We start from the raw sequence: 27,626 nt of genomic DNA, 5'->3' as shown, positions 1-27,626 counted from the left end.
CTCCCTCCTTCCCTCCCTCCCTCCCGCAGGCCGCCGCCGCCGTTCCGCCGCCCCGACATGGCTCTGCGGAGACTCCTCTGCATCGCCGCGGCGCTGGCGGCGGCCGCGCCCCCCGTCACTGTCGCCTTCTACCTGCCGGGCCTGGCGCCCGTCAACTTCTGCGAGGCTGGCAAGGAGAAGCCGGAGTGCAAGGTGAGGAGGGCCCGCACCGCTGAGGGGAGGGGAGGTGCCCGGGCTGCGGTGCCGTCCGGCTTTGCGGTGAGCGGGGCTCGTGTTTGGGCCTGCGGGTGTTTGTTTCCCTGGAGGGTTTCTAGCTGTCTGGCTGTAGCGTCCCCCGCGGCCCAGGGGCTCTGTGGCTGCAGGGACTCGGAGCGTGTCCCCACTGTCGTCGGGAAAGGTAGAGAGCCCGCGGCCCCTCGCAAGCTGTCAGCTTATCTCGTGAGTATTGGTCACGTTGGGGAAATAGGAAGCCCTGGCCGCTTATCTCTCGTGCCCTTTTAAATACTTGTTGGAAACGTGAAGGAGTAATAATCGCAGGGACAGGTTGTGTTGGGGGTGTCTGTGGCTCTTGGCAGGAGCGAGCAGCCGAGGGCTGCAAGCAGATACAAATCGAGGCAAGCAGGTAGTGACTCTTCCGTTGCTGTGGTGTCCTGGTTCTTAGAACCTTGAAGTGTAGGGATTTCTGGGGCCCAGAGTCTCGAGTGAAACTGAAACTTATTTTCATGCCTAGATAAGTGACAAGCGAAGTTTGCATAACCAGATTGCTTATTTGTAAGGATGTTCCCCAGAGAAGCTGTGGCTGCCCCATCCCTGGCGGTGTTCAAAGCCAGGTTGGATGGGGCTTTGAACAGCCTGGTCTAGTGGAAGGTGTCTCTGCCTGTGGCATGGGGGTTGGAACTTTATGAACTTAAAGGTCCCTTCCAGCTCAAACCATGCTGTAATTCTATGTTAGCATGCTGAGGGTACATGCTTAAAATAGTCTTTGCCCCTTTGGGTGAGCCTTAGAAGTTTGCTGCTGCTGTAATGGCAGTTACACCAGACCATGCTTTAAGACTTGAATGAGGAAGTTCAAGACCAATTACGCTTATGATCCATTATCTTACTGCTGTTGGAAATGGCTATCTCACACTCTCTGAACTCTCTTCTTCTGTACTACATGGAACTGGTCCATGATTCTTCTTCAGAAGAGTCTGTTTAAACCATATGTTTTTCATAAATACATTGCACTGAGTTTATTAATTTCCTGTCATGAATCAGTAAAGCAAGTAATAAGCCAAATGAGTAGTGAAAATGCAGTTGCTATAAATGCAGTTTCCTTTCAAGTGTATTGTTCTGTTCAAATTGGCCAAATCTTGCACCTAACACATCACTGTGGATTTTTTCACTCTTGTTTCTGTGCTGCTTCTGTTGTAGTAGTAAAACATTCTGTGGATGTTCTTTTATAAGGTCGTAGAAACTGAAATGACCTCAGGAGATCACATAGTCCAGCCTCATGATTAAAACACAACTGTTGTTACTAGATCAGCTCAGTTCTACCTCACTACCCTCATAAAGGAGGTTTTTTTTCCTTCAAATACAGGATAGGACTTTCAATCTGCAGTCTGTAATTTTCACAACATCCCTGAAAAACATAGTTGTGTTTGAATTATTCCTGGTTTTAAACTAGGGTTGTGGAAGAAAGTTTTTTGATGTTTTGTTTTTTGTAAGTCAAGTAAACTAGGTTGCCTGCTCTCTTTTGTAACCAGCCACGTTTGTGGGCTGATAAAGAGACATTTATGGGGTGATCTTTCCTCCTATAATGTGTACAATATATTTGTCTCCTCATCCATGGGGATTTATAATGTTTTAAATGTGAAATGAGGTACTTAGGTAATGGAAATCTTCTACCAGTGGCCAGCTGAACATTTTAGGATAACATTAACAAGTGTATTATTGCAAAAAATTGCTGAAATTAACCTCCTCTTCTATTACTCTACCTCATGCCAGCCACTTTACATACTAAGTGAAGCATATAGAGAAGTCTAAATCACTCTCCAGATCTAATTCCCTCCACATAACCTGTAATTGAATGTAGTCTGGTCCCTGGTGAGGAGGACCAATATGTGATCAGATCATTTCTTTATCTATCATAATATTTACCTCAGTGGGTAAAACTAAGCTTCCCCGAAGAACCTTAATTTTTTACATGTTCTTAAGGAGGTCTTACAACTGTCACTGTTGATTATGATGTTGGTAATAATATCGAATTCTCGTCTGCACTGCGGATTTAGATGCACAGAGCAGATCTCTGAATTCTGTGTGTTACAAATATTTGTCTCTAAATATTTGTGTGTTACAATCTCTGTGGATCTCCTGTCTTATGTTGGCGAGATGGGGTGGAATGTTGGTGGTGGGGCACATAGCTAGCAGCACAAGAATGATGAGACTCATAAATTTTCCCCTTCCTCCAAGTGAGCAAACTCAGTTTGGCTGGTTTTCCCATTTCTGGTTGAAATATCATCAGAAATTTAAATGCGATCTGTGCAGACATGGTAACTCTTGGCCAAACATTAAGAGTCCTTACTCAGCCTAAAACAATACTGATGGCTCCAAGAAGACTTGCTGTTGAATGGAAATTGTTTATCAGAGATGCTGATCTGCAGTAACACATATACTTACAGAAAATTGGGGCATTCAGGTAAATCTCCTCCAATGAAAAATAGGTAATCTAATAGGCTGTGGTTCTGTGACCAGCTGAGGCAGTCTAACCCATTGCTGCTGGAAGCAAGAGATTTCACGCCTGTCTTTCTCCGGGCAGTGTGGCCCTGTCCTCTGTATTGTCCCAGCTGTGTTACCTGTTAATCCTTTTCAAAGCTTATTGACATGAGAAGAAACTACCCAACTTTTTGCCAGGCTAGTTTTTTGCTGTGCCGGTGAATTGAAGTGGCTTTAAGAATTATGGCAAGCGTACACTACCCAGAGGTAAGCAGCAGGTCTGCATGGCTTAGGGCAGAGGAAAGAGGAACAGTAAGGTGTGTCCTCACTTGGTGAGTCAGCCTTGCAGCTCACAGCTCCCGCCTCTTACGGAACTATGCCTAACTTGCCCATGGACAACTATAGTGTATCAATAAAATACGATACTGAGGTACCTGAGCTACACATGCATATGAACAATTCATTTTATTTTCTTTTTTTCCCTCCAGAATTTCTTTGTTTGGTTAAACTTGAGTCAGTTTGCATGGGGAGGCAAAGCTCTGCTGTTGGTGAGAAAAGAGATGGCTTGCTCTTGAGAGAGGTCTTGTTCCTGAAAACGCTAGCCTTCCTTTGGCTGTCTCCAGCTCTTGCCTGATTGCCCAGTAAGACAGTTCAACTTGCTGAGTTGCTAAGACTGCTCTTTAAATTTTTTGAGGGGTAACTCTTCTGCTATTTCAGCCAATTGAATTGGTTTACTATGCAAGCAGATAACTGCCAAAAACAGTGTAAGGCAGACAGTTGAAATGGATTGGGACTGTGGGACTAGAATAAGGGAAGGGATTTTGAGACTAAGAGGGAAGAGTGAGAGACCTCTTCCTTTCTGTAGCAGCAGGCCACCCCATCTGTAATTAACATGTACAGACCAAACTAATGTGAAACCACAGCAGACTGAACTTGGGAGTTTTTACAAGAAGGTAAATGTGAATATCCTTGCCTTCTCTTTGGCAAGAGCTGCTGTTCAAACTAAAAATAATGTATCAGTCTGAATACATTGTTTATATTCTCATAGTTGAATTTTCAGTTGTTACACAGGTAAAATTGTTGAGCAGTTTAATTACAGGGATACGTACTGATTTCATCTGTACTTTTATTCATGTTCTTTTAAGACTTTTATTACAGATAAGTTGCAGTGATGACTAATATAGCTCTAACTTGGTACATTAAACCACTGGCAACTGTGGTAACTATTATTATTGTGCATGATTTCTTGCTATCTCATAGTTTGAATATTATGTTAGCCTGAAAGTGTTTTTTGCTTATTTGGTTTATTTTGTTGGTTTTTGGGACTTGGCGCTTTTTTTTTCGTATTGTCACTGTTTCTGTGATGGTTAAATAGTGTTTTACTTATGCTATTTGCCGGTAAAGCTCATTGCACGTAATTCTGCATTTGAAGACATATAATTGCACAAATCTTACGTTTTTAGCTTTTCTTTACCTTATTCAAACAAATTATATATATATCTGTCAGAATTGAAGAAGTGCTTTCATGTAATTGCTGATTATCTCTATTCTTTCAGTCTGGAATCGAACTGTTTGTGAACAGGCTTGACTCTGTAGAGTCTGTCCTTCCCTATGAATATACAGCGTAAGTATATTAAAGTGTGTGTGTCATTTTAGTTGTTACTTCTTCCAAAAATACGAATTCAATTTATCTTTTAAATATTATCTACTTTCGCTACAGAAGTTTACCATTGAGGAATGTCTATTTATTTTGCTAATATAAGTTTACAAATACATAATTTTCAACTGAGCAGATGGATGCAGACATACACTGCTTCCTTCTCCTTAGTTGTCTTTGTTCATACATTAGACGTAGTGCATGGATTCATAGGCCCTCATGTAGGTCTGATCATTGCTTTGGAATAACTTAAGGTTAAAATGTGTGTATATGTATATATACACATATATATATAATATTTACTCTTCTGCATTAGTTGTCATTTTATAGACCAAAGTATTACTGCAGTCTTCAGTAGCCTGTAGCCAGATGAGTGGAAGTGGTAATGAGATGTGAATTCCTGATCAGTTATCTTAATGAGGTGTTAATTTTTTTTCCCTGGTACACATCATAGGAGTGTACAAAATGTGTCAGTGTCAGGTGCAACTATGGAAAGTTGTTGCTTCAAAGAATGTTTTTATTGTTACTGTTGAAGAGGTTAAGCACTAGTTATGTCTACACTTTATTGAACGCAACTGTAATACACTTGAAATTAGACTGGAAAACTTGGAGGATGTGCTATTAAATGTGTTGGGGAATAAAACTGCAATATCCTCTTTATTTAATAGCACTTGTTGTAAAGGAGCTGTATGTGTGTGTATGTGTGTGTGTGTGTGTATGTGCATATTTTGTTTTTTATTATTACCCTCCCTCCTTTATCCCCTGCCCAAGAATCTGGCTTGTATGCTTTTTTCTCGGATCTGCAATGAAACTCTATGTGAAGGTTAATTCATGGCTAAAATCCCCATTAAAATAGGAAACTTCTAATTACTTAAGGACACTTAATATAAACTGAGTTCCAAAATAGCTGACTAAGAGATTTGGTAGTTGGTTTTGTTTCTTCTTTTGTTGTTGGTTGGTTGGTTATTGTTTTCAAAATGGGACTGTGATTTTTCACACTTTGCCTTGTAGGCTCAAAGAAAAAACTTTTTTGGAAGTAAAGCTGTATAGTTCCTTCACTTGTGATGAGGTGTTGATTTGAAAGCACTATTTGAGGTCTAATATTTTCAGCTAAGAATAATTTGGTAACTTTTGTATCTTTAATGACAGGTTTGATTTTTGTCAAGCAGAAGGAAAGAAGCGTCCATCTGAAAACCTTGGCCAAGTATTGTTTGGAGAGAGGATAGAACCATCTCCTTACAGGGTTCGTTCTCTGACAAGGGGTGTTTGGTAATATATATGTTCAAATGTAGCCAAAGGAGATCAAAATCTTAAAGATCCTCTTCACAAGGGCTTTATCTCAAAGAGCTGCAGAATCTGATGTTCTACATAAGAGAAATCTGTCAATTTAACATAATGTAACTATGCAGTTTGCACCGTGAAGTGCTGTGGAGGTTGTCTTCTCTTTGGAACCTGTCAAAACCTGATTCTTGCTCCTCAGTTGTCCCCTTGTTAGGGTGAATTGAGTACTCTTATTTCTTGGAACCAGATCTAAGAATACCAACAGCTGTAAGTTTGAAGTATTAGAAGTGGTGTTAGCTGGCTTTTCTGATGATTAGAGCTCCTGCCCTTCTCTATTACATGTAGTAGGAGAGAAAGTTATCAGTTGAATCTGCCTGGGACAGCATTGCTGCTGTGAGGTCAAATGATTTGTCTGGTAAATCATTGCAGAAAACAGGTTTTAATCAGTAACAAGGAGCTCTTAGTGTAGAGCTCCTACACTGAACACAGGAGGGTTTTATAGCACACACCAATATAAAAGCATCCTCTGGTGGGGTTAATATACATAGCCTTGGTAATTTGTTAGGTGCTTTTATTATAATAATACAGGCAATTATAAATGCGTAGGGGAAACTTGTTAAATACTGAAATGACAGAAAGGTCGTGACAACCTTTTTGCTTATGTGTCTTTCATTCTTCTTAGTTCACGTTCAACAAGAAGGAGACATGTAAATCTGTTTGTACAAAAACGTATGATACCACAAAGCCAGAAGATAAACAGAAATTAGACTTTTTGAAAAAAAGTATGCTGCTGAATTATCAACATCACTGGTAAGTTGGAATCAGAATTCACAGGTGAGTTAGTCTATTATGTTGGTGATAATTTAATTTAGTTTATCGTTTTGTTATTGCAACAATACAGATTGAGCAGTAGGTATTGGCACTTCTGCAAATACCCCTTCTGTTCCCTTCTGTTCTGCAAAAGATGTTACATTGTTGTTGTCATGAAAAATTTCCTTCCCTGAAGGATAAGCACCAGGTATAATGGAGACAAGTCTGTTTCCAGATGCAGAGCTTTGTGTGTTTTTTGTGCTGCCTCTGTGTTTACTGTAAAACACTGCTATTTCTTTGCATCTGTAAATGTAGGAGTTAATCCTGCCCTATCTTGAGAAAAGGCTTAAGGGACCTTCATTCTGTTGTCTGTGTTGTTTTTGTTTTTCTTGAGAGCCTTTGCACTCCCCTTCAGATGTGTGGCCAGGAGATAGGATCTATGGTTCTGAAAGTGTTTTATGCAGTTTGTTTCTCTTATAGGATATGGAAGTGAAAGGTGGCCAGTGAAAATGAAATAATTTAGAAAAACTCATAAACACTTGGTCCTTTTCTGTTCTCTGAGTCCCTCTGTAACTGTCTGAGTCATCTTGAAGCACACTGGGGCTCTGTTTCTGCTTGGCCATTGAGGTCCTCTTCCATTGGGCAATAAGAGTGGGGCAAGGCTGAATGCCTAGGCTGAATTCTGTGCTGATGTTCAGTTAGGATGTAGCCCTGCTCTCACCCACATCCAAGAGCTGGGAAATGTCTGTCAGCAGGCTCCATCTTGATACTGGAAATACCCAGCCTTGCTCTCAGTGTTTATATAGTGCTTGTTGGTACATTGTGCTAACATCAGCCTTTGGGTGCAAGGGTAGAAGGAGTGACTTGGGCATGCAGTTGTCAGAATTCCTGTAGCATGTCTTTGCAAGTAATACATGAGCAAAATTAACTAATGTGGCACATATGGTTCCAAATATGTGTTCCCCACTTCACAGAAAGAAACATTTTGGTCTTCATCTAGTTATATTCAGACTTTCTGGATATATTAGTAAAAATGCAGGTGAAGTGTTGAATGTTGCCAATATTATCAAATGCTTTTCTGTAATGCCACATTACATTTCTTCATTTTTGAAACAGCCACCCATGCTGGAAAGGCAATGAGTGTGTTTTCTACTGCTCTTTTGAGCTGATCAGAATATCCCTTTTCAGGGATAAGCTATGGCTGACTGATGTAAATATTCCAGGAACATCTTGAACATTAGTGTAGTTGGAAGTTGATAGATGAGGTCAGAAGGGTTCACAGGCAGTAGCCATATGTTCATGTAGGTGAACAAGGAAGCAGTAAAGAAATCCTGAAAGGTACAGCTACTTTTGCAGGGATTTGAAGTGCATATGCCTAATGCTGGAATAAGTACAGCTTCAAACAAAATGCTGGATTGGGTTATATTCCTATTAAATACTGCATATATTTATGAGATTTACACCACTTTGAATTTACATGGTGCATGTTGGTTTGGTGTAAAGCTTCAGCTTTAAAAGTTAGCGTGTGTTTTGGTGTATAAATGAAAATTAGTTCCCTAAGGCTGTGATCCTGTCCCTCTCTGAAATACAGACACTTAATCTGACAGAAACTAAAACAGATCTGTGTAAAACTAATCACACAAAAAAGTACTTTAGACTGTTTTTCCCCTTAGATTAAATTGTTTTACAAATATACTTATTTTTTAGCCTGTACAGGTAGCTTGATAGGACTGATGAGATTTTAGTAAGATTTAGTTCTGTTTTTCAGGGTGAAAACTACCTTTTAAATGTAGAGTACTTTTTATATTCTTAGTTCTTTTAATAGCTTTTCTACTGTTTGGTTGTTTTTTTTTTTTTGCTAGGCCCACTGCCCTAAAACTGTAGAACCAGTGACATGAAGAATCCCTGTTTGTATCTGTTTGGTAATAAATAGTCCTTCTCAGCCAAGGCTTCACAGAGTGGAAGCGGCTGGATTTTGTGATGAATGATGCATGCTGGAGGAGTATGGTACAGGGGTGTATTTGTACAGGGATCAGCCAAGGTAGTGTAAGTCAGGATTTAATAGAGGTTTATTATCCAGCTCAATTTATCATAAAATTCCTGGGGAACACAGATGGTGCAAAGTACTTTTAAGGTTTTAAAAGCCACTTAATAAGATTAGGAATTGACATACTGAATTGGACTCAGCAGCTATACTGATATCTTGGCTGACAATGTTCGTCACCAGATGTTCTTGAGAGACATGTAAGAACACTGTTGTATAGCCCATTTACCCCATATGTATAATCTCTTCAAGTCATTTTAAATTTGAAGATTAACTGTGAAACATGATTTGCTTCTTAAACTATCAATTTGTTCGAGCATTGCTGCCTGAAGTCAGCTCCATATTCTTTGCTGCAGAAGATGCAAGGGAAAGCCTTTACCCCATCCAAAATCATTTGTAATAGGTTAATGCTTCACCTGGTTTTGATTATGAAATTAAAATACTAACAAAAGCAAGAGGTATCTCTAACGTATATTATGGCTGCAGGGGGACAGTCTGCCTCACCTATGTCGACACCACAGGCGTGCAGGGGAACCTCTGCTCCAGCACCTGGGGCACTTCCTGCCCTCCTTCTGCACTAACCTTGTTGGTTGCAGGGCTGTTTCTCTCACATCTTCTGGTGCAACTTGAGGCCATTTCCTCTTGTCCTATCACTTGTTACTTGGGAGAAGAGGCCAACACCCACCTCACTACAACCTCCTTTCAGGTAGTTGTAGAGGGTGATGAGGTCCCCCATGAGCCTCCTTTTCTCCAGACTAAACAGCCCCAGCTCCTATAGCCGTTCCTCATTAGACTTGTGTTCCAGGCCCTTCAGCAGCTTTGTTGCCCTTCTCTGGACTGACTCCAGCAACTCAATGCCTCTCTTGTAGTGAGGGGCCCAGAACTGAACACAGTATTCAAGGTGCATGAATATAAATCCTGTGAGGCAGTAATTCAGAAGCAGCAGGTAGACAGTGGAGGGAAGTTTGAACGTGATTACTTTCCCAAGTGTGTGGTGGCTTACAATTTTTTGCTTGTGTGAACAATCTAGTTACAATATTCCATACTCTGAGGGAACTACAACTGAGGTCACAGTTGCACGAAAATATAGCAAATAAATAGCAAAAAAACCCAAACAAATAAGCAAAAACTTGCTCTTCAAAATAAAAGATTACAGAGTGCTGTGAAAAATGTATCATGCAACAGAAGAGCCAAGAGGAAGCTGAAGAATTAATACTATGTGTGTGTAGGCAAAATTTTTATTACTTTGTATTTTGTCTGAAGCTTGAAATTATCCAGCTCAATTTAGCTGTTTTAGTGGATGGTTTTAAAAGACAAAATAATGAAATGTTAAATTGTTACCACTTCAGAGTGGGAGAGTTTTGTGTGTTGGGCTGTGTTTATAAGAGGACTTCAGAAACCAGTCCAGTGAATAGAATGTTTTGGTGGACACAGAGTAAGCCTCCTGCTTCCAAGCCACCTTCTGAAGAAATAGTATTTTTAATTTATTTTTTTCTAAAATAAGATGAAGTTTCAGTTGAATAGCTACGTGCTTAGATTTCATTTGGAAATTGGATTGGCAGTCGGTGCAGTTCCATGGGTTAAGACCTGAAAGAGGTATTATTCTTGTAGTTAATCTTCCAGTAAAGAGTGCAGCCAAGTTAGGTTAGTATCAATGTGGTTTTGTTTCCACTGCACTCTGTATTTTGCAATGTTGTGAAATGTCACTGTGCCATTTACAGGATTGTGGACAACATGCCTGTGACCTGGTGTTACGATGTTGAAGATGGCCAGAGGTTCTGCAATCCTGGTTTTCCCATTGGCTGTTACATTACAGAAGATGGCCGTCCTAAAGATGCCTGTGTTATTAATGTATGTTTATGCAATTAGTTTTTTTTCTGATATCCCCTTTTCACTAATGTAAAGACTTACTTCTTCAATGTCATATTTCTATGGTGAGTCCTCACTATCTTAAGAACCTTTGTTGCCTAAAACTAGGTGTTCTGATATCTCTGCAGGTACCACAATTTGTAAGCCTCTTCTAATACAGAAGGGCTCTAAAAGATAGAAAGAAGAGGTTTAGTACATGTAAAAAAAGGATAAGAACAACATGTCATCCTTCATTGCCTAAGAAGTCTAAACATGTTAAAGCTTGGACTTTACATTTTTGTGGGATAGAAGTGTTTTCATGGAGCAGGTTTTTATAGATGTTTTTGTACCTCTGCGTGTAAATTAATGCTTCTTGAAGGATTGCTTTCCCCGGGACTGTGTGGGCTACTGGAAGAAAGCAGAATGTAACATTTCTGAGTGAACAAAGCTTCTCCTGTGAGAGACCAATCTGTTGGATTAACTGGTGGAGGTCCAGATAAATGCACTGTAAGCATTATGGAGATAAGAATGCAATAAAAATTTGTGGATGTCTTCAGACTTCTTCCATGGAGAGGTCTCTTGAGAACCTCAAATAAGCTTTTGGTTTTATCAAAATAGGTGGTTTTATTTAAGAGATCTTACCAAAGATAACAGTTTCTGCAGTTTCTAATTTTGTTTCCTTGCCTCTGTAATGGATTGGTTTCAGAGGCTCCGTGTGAATGCATGTATTTGGGATCAGATCTGTAATCTGGCAACATTATTTTTGTCTTGTTTAAATATTTGTTTTTAATATAACATTTGAGGGCCTAACTGAAGGACTGTAGAACACTTTGTTTGTCACTGTTCTTATCATTAGGATACTTTGTAAAATGGATGGGGGTAGAACTCTGAAGAATTACTAATTGACATAATGCTTGTGATTTAACAACCTCTTTAACTGACTAAATTCCAAGTTGAAGTTTCCCTTCACCCAAGATTTGTATTCAGCATTCCTGGCTGCTGCTTGCAGCTCATACCTGTGCATCTTTGGTTTTGAATGTCATGGTGATTCTGTCACAGGAAGCAATTATTTGCATTGTTTGCCTTGGAAGGTTCTGTTGAATCTATGAAAAAAATATGCATTGTTTTGAAATAGCTGATATTTACAAAATACTACTGTTAGGAAAGTTGTCACATACTTACCTGTTCAGTTTGCTACTTCAGTTAAATAGGACGTCTTCAGTTACTGATACATTTTAATATCTTTATAAATACATTTTATATTTATTTTTTCTACTATTTTTTTATTTTTAAATTGTAGTAGACAGGTCTTAGCATTAACTTTCCTGATTTGTCTTCTTAATGCAAGGAAACACTTTACTGTGTTTGTATTCCCAGAATCCTGAATTAATCTTGTAGGAGAACTTTTTGACAGAAAAACTGTATGCAGTCTAAAATTCTGTTACGTAAGCTTCTGCCTAAGGCTTTTAGATGCCTTTATCTTTTTGATGTTGTGGTTTAACGCCAGCTGGCAACTAAGTGCCATGCTGCCACTCTCACCCCCCTGCCCCAGTGGGATAGGGAGTAGAACCGGAAAAAGTTAAAGCCTGCCAGTTGAAGTAAGAACAGTTTAATAATTGAAATAAGTATACATAATAATATATAATAACATAACATGTCATATTATAATATCATAGAATCACAGAACAGTTAGGGTTGGAAAGGCCCTTAAGATCATCTAGTTCCAACCCCTCTGCCATGGCCTCACCCTAGACCATGTTGGCCAAGGCCCTGACAAACCTGGCCTTGAGCACTGCCAGGGATGGATTATTTACCACTTTGGGCAACCTGTTCCAGTGCCTCACTACCCTCACAGTAAAGACCTTCTTCCTTATACCCAACCTGAATTCTCCTGTTTAAGTTTGAACCCGTTACCCATTGGCTACTTTCCTCTATATATGATACTATATTAATAAGTATCATCATAATAATAATAATTTAATAATAATAGGGAATGAGAGAGACAAATAAAACCCAAGAGAGACAAGTGATGCACACTGCAATTGCTCACCACCTGCTGACTGATGCCCAGCCCATCCCTGAGCAGTGGGGTGGTTCCTAGCCAGCTTCCCCCCAGTTTATATACTGGGCATGATGTGCTGTGGTATGGAATACCCCTTTGGCTAGTTTGGGTCAGGTGTCCTGACTCTGCTTCCTCCGAGCTTCTTGTGCCCCTCCTCACTGGCAGAGAATGAGAGACTGAAAAGTCTTTGATCAGAGTAAGCATTACTTGGTAACAACTAAAACATTGGTGTGTTATCATCATTATTCTCAGACTAAAGCCAAAACACAGCATTGCACCAGCTACTAAGAAAAACATTCACTATCCCAGCTGACAAGGACAATTGTTTAACAACATCTTTTATCGTTGCAGTCAGAATTTCATGAAAAAGATACTTTTTATATCTTCAACCACGTTGACATAAAAATATATTACCATGTTGTGGAAAATGAAGCTCTGGGGGCAAGACTAGTTGCTGCTAAACTTGAACCAAAAAGGTCAGTACTCAAAAGTAACTTGTCATCAAACAGTGGCCCATTCCAAGATACCTGCTTTGGTCCAGGGACCTGTTGCTAGTCAGAAATGTTTTCAGATACGTGACCCGTAGATTAGCTTTCCTATTGATTGATGTAGTGCAATGTAGAACAGTAACATAATTTTGTTTGAATTCATTAGATCTTTGTTCGCTATTTCCTATTTGGGGAAAAAAAAAAAAGATAAAATCTGGAAGTGGTGTGTGTTCAGTGAAGCAGCCCTCACTTCCTCCTTAGGAAGCATTTTGTGTTGTGATGGAACAGGCTGCCAGTGCCTGATGCAGGAATAATCAAAGTGCAAGATCTGATGTCTTCAGCAGTCAGGATTTGAATGGAATGAGTTCACAAATAAACTCGGCAATTTTTCTGGTATCTGTGTGGCTTTTGCACAACTGATGTCTCTGTTATTATTTCTTAGCATCTTGTCTTTCCTCCTATTGTACTCTTGGTATAACTGCGCTTGTTAAATGTTGGTCCAGCATTATGATGAAGCTAGTTAGTTAGTAATTCTGTTGTAACGTTTTGAATGTTTTGGAGGTTTTTCGCAATACTCAGACTTCTAAACTTTAGTGCTCTGCTTTAGAGACTGTGCTCTAAAAAGTTTTTTTTTTTAGAAGAGACAACTTAAGTTCAGGTATCAAAAAGTCCTGTGCTTATTATATGTTCCTTATGAGCTCTGAAATTTGAGGCATTAAGAACAATTGTTATATGTAAGGGAAGAATCTTGGATGAAATGGATGCTTTCGTAAGATAAATTAATTATTTTTTTAGAGTGTTGTCAGTGATCGGCTTTCATTCTATGTTTTTTCTTCCCACAGTTACAAGCATACTCATCCAGACAACCCTGATTGCTCAGGAGTACCTATGGATATAAGTAACAAGGCTAACGGAGAAGTCAAAATTGCTTATACATACTCAGTTTCTTTTCAAGTGAGTACTAAGCTTTCTGTGGTAGTTATGTCTTAAAATCATACCTTAATACTTTGAATTATAAAGGTGACATCTAAAATTATTTCAGAATAGTAAATTTGTGGGTTTAAAACTGTATTTAAAGTGGTATATCAGAGATGGCTTGGGATTTACCCCACGCTTTACAGTTTTGTGTATCACACACACTGAATGTGAAATGCGTATGTGCTTTTAAAAGAGCTCCACTTCCCATGTTTACCTTGGTTGTCTGGTAGATTGTTCTTAAATCTAAGGAATTGTGTATCTTGACAAATCGCTGCTGTATGTAGGTTGAAGCTGATAATTTTCTGTTCTGCTCCAAAAGCTTTCTTATGTCCAGTGTCTTTCTCCCATGAAATCCTCTGTCCTCTTTAAAAGCAGAGGAGCAGTATAGTGGCCAACTGCATGCAGCAGTGATACTTGAAAGTATCTTATTCTGGTCACAAGCAAGAGAGTTTTTCTAGTTTTGGTTGGGGTTTTTTGTTGTGGGTGTTTCTTTGTTTGGTTGGTTTTGTTTGTTTGTTTTTAAATGGAGTTTGCTGGACGAACTGTTTCCCAGAGTTTCTAACCTGTTGTGGTTTTTGTACTTTCAAAACTAGCTTTACTTTCTGGAAAGCACTCTTGTTATAAATTACTGAAATAGCATCCTGTCAGAAAGTTACCTTGCCATTTTTATTAATTGATCCTGATGTTTATGGTTTGTTTAATAGCAGTCTTCAGATTGATCAGCACTGTTTATTCATTTTTTTCATGTGTACTCTGCAAAGTAAGACAAAGAAATGCTCTTTTTGAAATGTTTCTGATGAAGTCATGGTCTGTGTAAGTTCTGCAATATTGTCTCCCCATCTGTCTTGCAGTCTAAGCTGAATGTAACTGTATTTGGTACTGAAAGCAGGTTGTATGAAAGCAAAGGATAATTTGGACAGGGCACTATCTAGAAAGCTGAATATTATCCTGGAGACTGTATAGCAGAGCTTAAGTTTCTCAGTGTCTGTAGTGTTGAGTTACATGTTTTTTTTTATTATTCTGCAAGTCACTTGAATTCCAGATGAATTAATGTAATTTCTGAAGTCAGGAAGCTCAAATAATTAAATTTGATAGGCCTTTATATCTTGAGAAGACATGAGTGGTCAGTGCTATTCAGAAAATATTTTGGGTTAGATTCTGTGTTCAAATCTTAGATTTTTATGTTGAACTATTTCTTTAAGGCATGCAACATGAAATTTCAGTTTGTCTTGAGATTTCAGATTGCTTTGCATGAATGTCAACTTATAAATTTACAAGCTGGATACTGACTGTATGTATTTATTTTTTCAGGAGGAAAAAAGTATAAGGTGGGCATCAAGATGGGATTATATTTTGGAATCCATGCCTCACACTCACATTCAGTGGTTTAGGTGAGAAGAAAGTTTCTCTTCAAATGTACTGTACTGAAATGTTTACACTGCAGTTTGAATGATCATTTGTTTGGTTTTCTTTTTTAATTCAGTATTATGAATTCGTTGGTGATTGTCCTCTTTCTGTCTGGAATGGTAGCCATGATTATGTTGAGGACGCTGCATAAAGACATTGCAAGATACAATCAGATGGATTCCACTGTAAGTCTAAAATGTACTTCTTGAAGTTTATTTGGAATGTATTTTTTCAAGCTTAATGTATTTCTGTAGCAGGCGATTTAAATGGCAATTGGCTGTATTAAAGCAGGTTTATGTCCTTCACAGGAAGATGCTCAAGAGGAATTTGGCTGGAAACTGGTTCATGGCGATATTTTCAGGCCTCCAAGAAAAGGAATGCTGTTGTCTGTGTTTCTAGGCTCTGGCACACAGATCTTAATAATGACTTTTGTTACCCTGTGTAAGTAATGAAATGGGGAGGAGTTAGTTGAGTACATGATGTTTCACTGCTAATTGAATAGTACTAGTAAAAATAGCAGTATATATTTTTGTCTAGAAATTTCTTAGAGTCTTAAGGCTGAGTGAGCTGATATAGTAGACAGGCAGCTTAGTATACACAGAGATTAAGATAGCTGGTATGCTGGCTTTAAGTCAAATGTGTAGTTATTTCTAAAATTGTGCATCTCTGCTTCACAGTTTTTGCTTGCCTGGGATTTTTGTCACCTGCTAACCGGGGAGCTCTAATGACCTGTGCTGTAGTTTTGTGGGTACTGCTTGGAACTCCAGCCGGTTATGTTGCTGCCAGATTCTACAAATGTGAGTAAAAGTTATTTAAACTGACAAGGCTTAAGTTCATTAAGGTAAATTATCATCACAGAACTGATTTGTATTTTGAAGTACAGTTTGTAGTTTCCCTCAGGGCAAGCTGGTGAAATGTACTTAACAGCAGAAAACACATATAGAACACTGACATGGTTACATTGATTTTGATGTGATCATGCCTACAGACCCTGAATTGCTCTTGCTACTACATATTTATGGAATAGGGAAGCAAATTCGATTTTACCACTACTAAGCTCATTACATCAGACAGTTTTGTACTTCTGTTTCCTACAGTTGGAGGCAGGAGCAGTGTTAACTTGAATTTGGTTTTAGCCATCAATGTTGCTTGGTAGCATTTTTAATTCTCCCCACTTCCCCAGTCATGAACTTCTGTTCTTGCATGCCTGAGACTTGTCATCTCTTTTCAGCTAGTTCCTTGGTCTTCGGGAGAACGGTTCTTATCAGGCTATGACAGGGGTGCAGGGACAAGGATTATTAGGCGTGGTCTAGTGTGAGGTGTCCCTGCCCATGGTGGGAGGGTTAGAACTAGATGATCTTAAGGTCCTTTCCAGCCCAAACCATTCTGTGATTGATTTTGTGACTGATTCTGTGTTCTGTAGTTGCAGAAATCAACCCAGTGATGTTTGTGCACCTCTCAGTAGCTGGTTGGTACTGTTTTCCTTCACTGATCCCAGCTACAGCCTGCTTACCAAGCTCAAATGGTTTGCCCTGTACCCTCTAGTTTGTTTTAAGGTGAAGCATGCCATTCCACATACAGCTTGTTTTAATTCCCTTAATCAAGGGAAAAGGCTCTTTATGACTGAGCAAGCTGGATCATTTGGACTAGTTTATTTCTGAACATACAGTGCTAGAGAAGGAGTTTATTTCTCAACTTCAGCTTTGCAGTAGATGTTGGAGTTCTTCTAACTGTTTTGTAATTTTCACTTGGGGAGAACCACTGTGGAAAGAGGGTTTGTATTTTGTAAGTTTTTCTGCAGTTGTAGTGATACGATAGTGAACTATACATTTTTCTAATCTTCAAGCCAATTAAGATTAAATGGAAGGAGACTTTAGAGCTAAGAGCATAATTGAGGACAGACTTATTTTTTATATCATGCTGTACGGTATGTGTTTTGAAGGATATTTTGAAGTGTACTGGTGGTAAATTGAATCCTGTACCTTTGGTGCAAACGCAGCTAATAATAGTTACATTTCATATTACACCTAATAAGAATCATTTAGTTGATACTTGAATATTGTGTTTAAATATTAAGATAGTGACAGAACAGTGATATTATAACATGAGGTGGTCCATACACTGTACAGAGCATGTAAACGTAAATATTTCTCTTTATAGTGTGCAGATAGTATGAGACATAAACCAAAATGCAGCTGAAATGGATATCTAGATTTAAAAGTGGGGGGTTTTTTAACATTGCATTTAAAAAGTGAAATCTGAGTTGAAATAAAATGGTTAATTTTAATAACTGGTGCTGTGTTCTGCCAAGATTTTATGAAGAAATAGAAACTTAATTAAAATCACTCTAACCATAATCACTTCTGACTCTTGAAGTAAAGAAGCATGTCATTATGGAGTGCTCAGATGAAATTGTCAGCTTCATTGAATTCCAGCAGGATATTTCCATTTGAAAATATGTGCCTAGAATTTTTATCAGCATAGTGCAAATTCATAAAGCTTTTCTTAATAAAGCAATCTTTGGTCTTTTGGTATCACTACTTATTAATGCTGTTAAGACTCAAGAGAACATCACTGCTTCCTGTAAGTGTGTTAGTTCTGACTTGTAAGATTTGTAGACAAGAATTATTTCAAGGAAACTATTAAGCTTGCTTTTCTCATACTTACATATTCCTAGTGAAACCTGCAGTCAAATGCTAGAAAGCTAAAACTTCTTAATGACTCCAGCTTTAAACTGTTGGGTTCTTTTCTTTTTGAAGACTTCAAAGTACTGCAAGTCTGCTTCCACCTTCTAGCAGATAAAGTGGTCAGAGACCCAGTTTATTTAGTTGGATACTTTTTCTAGCCTGGGTCCAATGTTCTTTGCTTTGAAGCTCTGTGATTAAGCAATATGAGAAGGGAATTCAGTTTTATTACTGAAGATTTATTTTACTCTTTTAAACTTGAGCGTGATATTTGAGCGTTTGCAAGCTAACTATAACAGGTAGATGGACTGGAAAATTAATAGTTGTGAGGAGCTTAATGCATGTTTTGATAACTGTCAAATGTTTTAATACAGCATTTGGAGGCGAGAAATGGAAAACAAATGTCCTGCTGACATCATTCCTTTGTCCTGGGTAAGCTGAGAATATTGTCATGATTAAAAAAATTAAACTCCTTCTCTGACATGCAAATCTAATTTTGAAGTTTCAGTTATATGAGTAAATCCTGTTTCATCACCCCTTTATTCCAGAAGCTATAAGAATATCATGTCACTTTTGACTAAGATGAATATGTTAATGGCATAGCATCCTTGGATATTTTTTTTTAGTCAGCATTTGTTTACTCTCACCACTTGAAAAGGTTGATTAAGAAAGAGCATTATGATAGTAGGAAGTTTTGGACAGGCGCACTTTTTCATTGCTTTCTTTTACTGTCTCGGCTGTTTCCCTGACCACACTGTAGTTGGTCTTACATAGTGTCATATATTGTAGAAGCATTGTGATAAATCTTTCTTACATAATCACAGCAAGCAGTCTTACCCTGAAGTGTAGTTAAGACAAGCATATATTTGAAATTGCTTAGTTGGAACGTCAGCTCCTGCTGGAGTACAGTCCCACTAGATTAACAAAGAATTGCTTGTTTGACCTCTTGATTTTGATATTCTGTGTCTCATCTGATTGTAACAGATTTACCCCAAAATCTTAATACAGTGCTATTGTTTTGTTAAATATTAAGGAATATTTCTGTGCTTTAAGTGTGTTCTGTATTTTTCAGAATCGTGTTTGCAGATTTTTTCATCATGAACCTCATTCTGTGGGGAGAAGGCTCTTCAGCAGCTATTCCGTTTGGTACTTTGGTTGCCATTTTGGCACTCTGGTTTTGCATATCTGTACCGCTGACATTTATTGGTGCCTATTTTGGTTTTAAGAAAAACGTAAGTGATTTTGAGGAATTGATTTGTAGGTGTATGTCTACACACACACACACATATGTATATATAAAAAATGCATGTATATTTTTTCACTGTATAGACTATGACTGAGGTAGCACCTAAGCTAATTGCATTGTCCAGTCCAGTTCTGTTCAGTTGCTTTAGAGCTGCGTTCAATATTTGATGTGGGGGTTCCAAGATTTTGATACTCGGTTGGTGGTGGCAATATTTCTCTGCAATGATTAGGGTTGTTACTGTATTTAATTGAGGGACTGCTCCAGATAAAGAAATGATTTGGGCATTTTTATTTTCATCAGCGTCCTTTTCATTACTAAAAAATCAGTTAACTCAGCCAAGCATAACAAAGCAACTTAAGCATTTCTGGTTTTCCCCCATGGTTTTAATTCTTGTCCACCTTCTACACTGAGGATATTTTCTGGTCAAATTGCTAGAGCTCTTGTAAAATCTCTTTGCATAAGTGTTCTGCAAATGATTATCACTGCTTGGCAGACATTAATTGGGATTTACTCCCAAACTAATAATTTTACTTATATATGAGGCTCTTTGTGACACTGATGACCAAACCATCTTAAATAATGAGATTGGTTTCTCTTTTTGCTTAAAAAGTGGTTGTCTCTGCCCCACGAACATAAAGATTTATAAGTTCAGATATTTTTTTTTTTTCCTATATAGGAAGCCAGAGTTGTAGCTCTCTCTAGCTCTCTTGGAATACCTTCAGAGAATATTTAAGTATCTGACAAGTTAGTAGTTATCCTATTTTTCTTAACCTGAGTTCAGGGTGTTTTCTGATAACAGTATTGAAATTTCAGCGCGCACACACACACCCCCCCCGCACTGTACAGAGGCAGTTCCTTTAAGAAAGGAGGATTTGATAACCTGTAAGGCAACTTGACAGATGTCACAAATTCATTAAAATCCAATCAGAAAGCAGGTACCTTGCAAGTGTCTGTTGATGCTCTTAATGTAATCTTTACGAAAGTGAAAAGATATCAAAAGTGTGCATTTACCTGCCTTATTTTTTTCTCCCACCATGCTGATTTATGCATGCATCTTAAATTAGGACTTAATTGCCACGTTGAATCTTCTCAGTTTGTAAGTTTATCCTAATGTGATTCTTGGAGTATGTCCTGAAAAACAAGATAGAGGGATATTTAGAAGGGGAAAGGAACAGTCTGCACCACCAATACCCCCCAGCTGACAAGCGGGAAATTGGGCTCTGTAACAGATCATGGATAGGTAATCATAAAAAGGGAAGTCCAAAATCTCTGTTCCTGTTTTCAGTAAGAGCTCCCTTCTAGCTTGTTTGACTAGCAGATGTTTGTACCCAGGCTGGTAGCAAAAGCAGCTCTAGTGGTAGCTAGAGAAAGCAAAATGAGAGTGCTGCTGTTTGACATGTTATTTATTTAGCAGTTTATTTTAGCAGTTAATTACAGTAACAATTTCTTTATTTTAAAGGCTATTGAACACCCTGTTCGCACAAACCAAATCCCTCGTCAGATTCCTGAGCAATCCTTCTATACAAAGCCGTTACCTGGCATTATCATGGGAGGGATTCTACCTTTTGGATGTATCTTTATACAGTTGTTCTTCATTCTCAATAGTATTTGGTAAGTTAGCCACCATCTGTTTGAATTTTTCTCTGTCATAAAAGGCAGTAAGTCCTTTGTGTAAGTTTTTATTCAGGATGCTTTGATTCTTGGTGATTCAGGGTTACCAGAATACTGGTTCAATAAAAATTTAAATGTTAACGTCTTTTTAGTATTTCATGGTTTGGATGATACCCAGTGCCTGTATGGCTTGTTGAGTGTGTAGAGCAGTGGCACTGCTATGCTTAGCACTTTACAGCTCTCCTATGATACTCAAATAGCAAGTTTTCTCATGCTACTCCTCTGACTTCATGTAGAAGTGGCTCTGAAGCTGAAAGTAGTAAGTATATTAAAATTGACTTGAGTGGGTTTTTGTAGTTGTTGTTGGGCTAGAAAAGTGTCACTACTCTTGGGAGAGAAAAGAATCAAGAACAGATTTTGTGAAATCTTTATAAAGGCACCAGAGAGTAATTATTTTCAAAACTAAAGCACCAAAGACTAGTCCAGCATACGTGAACTCTGATGCGAGCTCACAGCACACTGACAAACTAATCTACTGTGAGGGATTTGTCTTCCTTCTGGCACAGTTTAGTTATTGGATCTTGTTAAACTGTTTCTGAACCTTGAATAGGTGCCTTTACCCAGCGCAGACAGCTACAGCATTTGACATTTCATGTTATTTTGCAGCTCTGCCCCTTTGATTGAAATGTGAGGTAAAATCCAAGTTCTGCTGAAGTCAGTGGAAGAGGTCACACTGACTTCACTGGAGCTGTAATTACTCTCATTATGTCTAGTCAGTTCTTTCCCCGAATCCCCACAGGGGCTTGCTTTGGGCTTTGCTTTCTCACTGTTTCCAGACTGAGCTGCCGAGGCTCCTGTTCAGTTAGAAAATAAATCAGTCATTCGTATGGCCACGCAACTGGCAGTGTTTCAGTAGGAAGGGGATACTTAAGGTGAAGGTGATATTACTGCATGTGAAGGAATAATATTAGCACAGTGTCCATTTTATTTATTTTTTTTTTTTCAACTCCCTTTTACAGGTCTCACCAGATGTATTACATGTTTGGCTTTCTGTTTCTGGTATTCATTATTTTGGTTATTACATGTTCTGAGGCTACAATATTGCTCTGCTACTTCCATCTATGTGCAGAGGTGAGACATTCTTTAGTATTCATACTTGATATTGTTTTAAGAATGCTTCCAAAATTTTTAAGGCTTTTGTAATTGAAAATAATAACATAAACACCATTAGTAGATGTACTTAAACCATGTCCTTAGAAAGTGAAGCAGACTGGTTTTGGCAGGACTTGTAACAAACAAGAGAACAACTGCATGGGGCTTTGAAGCAACCTGGTCTACTGGGAGGTGTCCTTGCCCATGGCAGGGGGTTGGAACTAAAAGATACTTATTCTTCTAACCCAAACCATTCTATGATTTTATATACTGCTAAGTCAGATATCACATCTTTAGATTGTAAATCCCTGTTTTCTGAAGATGCTAAACTTCATGATCAACACTGGGGGGGGGGAGAAGGTCTCTGTGGCTGGCAGTAGTAGGTCTGGCTTACTTGGGTTTTTAGGTTTTGATCTTCAGGTGTCTCATTTCTAATTGTGAATGGTATAGCTAAAGCAATTATTATATATAGTTCTTTTTCCTGTAGATAAAAACTAAAAAAACCTCACTTTTAGATAAAGTGATAGTAGAAAAAGTAGCTCTGCAGTCAGGAATAGGGTCAGAGTGCTAGAGGTACATGGAATATTACTCATATATATTTTTTTTTCTCCACCCCTTCTAGGACTATCACTGGCAGTGGCGTTCTTTCCTCACTAGTGGCTTCACTGCAGTTTATTTCCTAATATATGCAATACATTATTTTTTTTCTAAGCTGCAAATCACAGGAACAGCTAGCACCATTTTATATTTCGGTTATACCATGATTATGGTTTTGATCTTCTTCCTTTTCACGGGTAAGCATGCTCAACCTGAGCTTTAAGTTTTGACTTTACCATTAGTACCTTTTCACCACAGGCAATATTCGTGGGAAAACTTATCTTGACACAGGTTTATAGATTCACGTGTCTTTGATTTTTTTCCATATGTATTTGATTTTTGCGTATCATTTTGCACCTCTGTAACCACAAATTTTAGTGAAGGAGATTAAGTGGGGATGAGGGAAAAGTCTGCTAATCTGGGGAGTAGCCTATGATGAGGTCTTCAAATACGACACCTTTAAACATGATAAATGCTTCTCCAGATTTCATTCCTAGATTAATCATGTGACAGACTTACCTTTTTTAATTAGTTGTTGTCATGGTTTAAGCCCAGTCAGCGATTCAGCTATGCATCCTGTTTGCTCACTTCCCCCCCCCCCCCCCCCCCCCCCCTTCCTCCCTCAGCTCCCAGAGGGATGGGGAGGAGAATCAAAAGAATGTAACTCCCACGGGTTGAGATAAGGACAGCCCAGTAACTAAGGTATAACACAAACCACTGCTGCTACTATCACCAATAATAATAATGATAAGGGAAATAACAAGGGAAGAGAATGCAACTGTTCACCAGCCGCTGACCGATACCCAGCCTGACCCGAGCAGTGATCTAGCCCTTCCGGGTAACTGCCCCCAGTTTGTATACTGGGCATGACGTGCTGTGGTATGGAATACCTCTTTGGCTAGTTTGGGTCAGGTGTCCTGTCTTTGCTTCCTCCTGGCTTCCCCTCCTCTCTGGCAGAACATGAGACTCAGTCCTTGGTCAAAGTAAACATCCTGACCAGCAACTAAAACCATTGGTGTTATCAGCACTGTTCCCAGGCCGAAAGTCAAAACACAACGCTGCACCAGCTACTAAGAAGGAGAAGAATGACTGCTACTGCTGAACCCAGGACAGTTGTCTTTGGAAAAAGACACTTCAAATCACACACAATCAAGTGTAAAATTACTGTGTCAATTAAGGGAAAAATGCAGCTTTTGTGGAATAGGAGGAAGGGAGAGAGGAGGACATGTTGACATGTTCCTTCCCCCCCGCCATTTGCTGTCTTCCAAGATTTCTTTACCTTCTTTCCCAGTTGCATTGAAGTGGCACAGGAAGCAGATAGAATTTCATAATCATTTTTTTAATGTAGTCCTATCAGAATCTCTTCATCTTTACTATGAGCTTTTGGAAAAGCACCTGTCTTGGGTGCTACATTTTAATTACCTCTTAAATAAGCAAGATGAAGTTGTCATCTTCAGTACTAAGAAGGAATCTTCAGAAACACATATCCCTTATTTAGGGGTGGTAGAATGGCAGTGAAAATACAAGAAGTCCCCTTTGAAACTCTCATGCAAGATGGCAGCAACCCCCAACTCCTCAAAAACCTTTAAAAGTCTGAATTCTGATCCAGCAGGATGTGATGTGTCTGTGTGGACTTTATTGTTCAGGGCAGTATTTTTGAAACTATTTTGAACTGATTGGTGCTTTAAATAATTTCAAGCTCCATGTTTATGGTGAAGTTTAATGATTCCTAAGGCTTTGATACGTGTGCAGTTACGTGTGCAGCTATACAGGCTGCGTTTTAAGGCCTCTTACCACACAAGTGGCTTGTAATCGGAGCTTTTAATATTGATCTCAGTGTAACGATAAGTAGAATTTTCATTTCCACTTAACATAGGAGAAAAAAAGAAACCTGATGGGAAGAGAACTGACACTTGAGAATGATGGTTCATTTTCTATGGTTCATTTTAAGTGCAACCGAATATTCATTTCAAAAACATTGCCGCTTCAGCTTAGGAAACATTGAAGCTGTTTGTGCACCACAACTGAATGCAGATGGTGATGGGCAGAAGTAAGAGTCTGCAAGGAGTTTCTTGGGTCATTGCCTGTTAAAAGGAGGAATGGGAATTTAGGTACATTATATAATCTCTTTGCAAAGTGATCCAGCTGTGTTCCAAAAGTGGTTAGTTTTATCTTTCATCCTTTTTGAGTCAGTCTAATGTGTTTTGGCATTGCTTGTGAATAGTTTGCAATTTACACATCATCTCTACTTCTGTTTATATTTTGTGTACTGGTAACCAGGTCATTCTGAATTAGTAGATCAGAGATTCTGCCTCCCTTTCTCAGTCCCTTTTATTTCTCACCCTGCCTTTCTCTTAACCTTTATCCCTGTTCTGGGTTTACTGATTATCTTATTGCACTAAAGAATTTAGGAATGCATGGTGGTTCATCTAGAAACAAATGGGTACTGCTGTATGCAGATCCATTTTAAATAGGTGCAAACTCACAAAGCAGCATGCAGAAATAATTAGGCTTTACCTAAGTGTAACGTCAATTAATTTAGTTTCTCTAGCTTTTCCAGCTGATACTCAGCATGTCTGCCTTTAAGAGTAAGCAGTTTTGGCCAGAACCAGAATGGTGTTTACTCTGTCTCCTTTGTTCAGTCTCTTTACTCTGGACATGTGCAGTAATTCTGGAGTGCACACATTCACTATAAAGGAGATTTACAGTAAATTTTCTATACTGAGGCTTGCTTAGCTGCCTTTCTGTACCTCAGGTGCCCATATAATTTCCATCTTTTGCCCTTATTCTTTTAAGTTAGTGTCACATGTCATTGTTTAGAGGCATTAGGACATGTCCAGTGTATCCCCATTTTCCTTTGCTCACACATCCACTTTCAATTGACCAGTTGGGTGTGCAGCATCTGCCAGCAAATTTGGGGAGTCCTTTCCAGGGTACGTTCACAAGCATGCAGTAAAGAGGTGGTTTACTCCTGGACTGCTTCAGATGCTTTCTGTGGTAGTCATTTGTATGTAATTGGAACTGTGAAATGTGAGTTACACTGTGCAACTTGAACTATGCTTTCAGAGTTTGTACACTTTCAGGTTTTGAAATCTTCAGTCTCTCTATTGAAATTACGTTGAAATTAGAGCTTAATACATGTTAAGCTAGCCACATGGTTAGAACTTTGAAACATCATATGCTTAATGATTTATTTTTAATCTGCTTTCTACAAGCTGAAGTGCAAATTATCCTTTAGTTAGAGAAAATTGTCCTATTTCTAAAGACTTAAGAATAATTTTAGCTGTTTAGGTTGATACACATTCAAAGGTGGATATGTTGAGTTCTCTGAGATTCACTGAAGTGATTTGATAAAAGGTTTTACAGAAAAAGAGGCAGGGCAAAGGGACAGGCAGTTCTGTTCCAGTTTCTTAAATGAAAAAGCGTATTAGCAATTTAGCAAAAACTGCTCCTAAAGGTAGCTGACTTCTGTGTCAGGGTGATAAAGAAGCTAAAAAGAAGAAAATCGTATTTGTTGTATCAAAACTCTGCTGCTGCTGCTTACTCATCTGTTAAAAGCAGTTAGTATCAGGAAGGGTTTTGACGGTACCCTGCTGCTATGTCAGTGTAACACATGCTTCAGGCACTTGCATCCGCGCTGCATTCCAGGTCATTGATCAGACTCAGCGGGCAAAATACTGGGAGCTACATGACAAATCTTTGATTCACAGCTGGGCCCACAGCTACGTATCATAGTAAATGAGTCAGTTAAACATCACTAGTTTAGCAAGCGTGAAGGGGGAAAAAAAATTACCATGATATCATTCGTGGTTCCTCCCAAGCTTGCCTAGTGAATGAGTGAGCACAGTGTTTGTTGTACTTCTTATCAGATCTAACATAAAGGCAGGTTTTTTTTCTTTAAAGAGCATGCTTGGCTTTTGCATAGGAGAAAGCTGTGATTTGTGAAGAGGTAATCAGGCAAAAATCAGATAATCTGCAGGGCTTTTTTCCTGCCCTACTTTTTGCAGAAAATGACAGTTCTTGTATGAGGTGTTCTGTGTCAGTTGTATTAGCATGTAACTGTTTGTTTGTTTGTTTGTTTGTTTTTAGGAACAATCGGGTTCTTTGCATGCTTCTGGTTTGTAACCAAAATATACAGCGTGGTGAAAGTTGACTGAAGAAACCAATGTCAAGAATTACACAGAAGAGATTTAATCTTCATTAACGTAACTTAAAGACCTGGTCTGGTTGATGAACTTGAGCTTTATCAGAAGTATTGGCTTCCTGTTCTTTGAGAATGATACTGAATATGCACCTACTTTTCCCACTAACACGTTTGTATTGTGAATTAACAACCTGTTTTCAGTCAGATCGTAATGAGGATCAGAGTTACGATATTTATGCATTTGTAAATACAACCGTCCTTCAAAAGAAATGTTAAATTCTAATGGCAGAGTAGAAGTGGCTGCATTACACAACTTAATGATACTTCTGATCAAAGTTCACTTGTAAATAGGTTTTTCTAGCTTGGTAGGTGGGATGAATTATTTTTCTTTGAGGGAAATGAGAACTTTTTATTATGCTGACTTTGAAGGATGACTCTTAAGAAGTGTTGCTTTTAGTTTGGATGTGATTTTTTTTTTTTTTTTTATTTTTTATTGGTGTTACGTCCATAAATATTCTGATTTCTGTGACTTCATTAGTTTCGTTGTTCTTGGCCTTTTAAACTATGTGCCTCTGAGTCCTTGAATTTCTAAATTCATAATCTAATAAATATTGTAAAAATGTCTTCAGTGGCTTAGTACATATTACGAGTTCATAAAAATATGCAAATACAACTACATTGAAGACAGTTGCTTAAAGATTGCCTAGAGTATTTTATGGCATTTTCTATGGTTTAATGTATATTGACACCCCCTTAGATGTGCCGGAAATATTATTTGTGCTACATGGCTCTGACACAGCAATGTGATTGTGGCGCATGAGTGGCACTATACCCATGTGTAACAGAGCCACTCCGCAGCGCTAACACAGTCCTTCGCACAGGTACTTTTTCAGAGATTGCTGTGGAGCTGTCAGTATGTTGAG

The 27,626-nt window shown here is 38.6% G+C and overlaps 1 protein-coding gene across 2 annotated transcripts; it reads left to right on the top strand.

Annotated features, from left to right (window-relative positions):
- On the top strand, positions 1 to 27,327 carry TM9SF2 (transmembrane 9 superfamily member 2). Of its 2 annotated transcripts, XM_061476293.1 has the most exons (17): positions 1 to 192; positions 4,251 to 4,318; positions 5,501 to 5,594; positions 6,315 to 6,442; positions 10,208 to 10,337; positions 12,748 to 12,872; positions 13,727 to 13,838; positions 15,174 to 15,253; positions 15,346 to 15,454; positions 15,578 to 15,710; positions 15,947 to 16,066; positions 18,328 to 18,385; positions 19,026 to 19,185; positions 20,659 to 20,810; positions 21,830 to 21,941; positions 22,585 to 22,756; positions 26,649 to 27,327. In XM_061476293.1, exons 1-17 carry the CDS (start codon positions 58 to 60, stop codon positions 26,714 to 26,716), a joined length of 1,956 nt encoding a protein of 651 aa, XP_061332277.1. In that variant the 5' UTR covers positions 1 to 57; the 3' UTR covers positions 26,717 to 27,327. The 2 variants fall into 2 exon arrangements, with proteins under 2 accessions (XP_061332277.1, XP_061332278.1); XM_061476294.1 differs by lacking the exons at positions 1 to 192; positions 4,251 to 4,318; positions 5,501 to 5,594; positions 6,315 to 6,442 and adding an exon at positions 8,346 to 8,483.
- The last annotated feature ends 299 nt before the right edge of the window (positions 27,328 to 27,626 follow it).

The sequence above is a fragment of the Pezoporus flaviventris genome, unplaced genomic scaffold (assembly GCF_033815535.1).
Source record: "Pezoporus flaviventris isolate CSIRO_AGI_PZ_B2104156 unplaced genomic scaffold, CSIRO_AGI_Pfla_v1 ptg000095l, whole genome shotgun sequence".
Lineage (NCBI taxonomy): Eukaryota > Metazoa > Chordata > Aves > Psittaciformes > Psittacidae > Pezoporus > Pezoporus flaviventris.
This window is presented reverse-complemented; position numbering and strand designations above follow the sequence as displayed.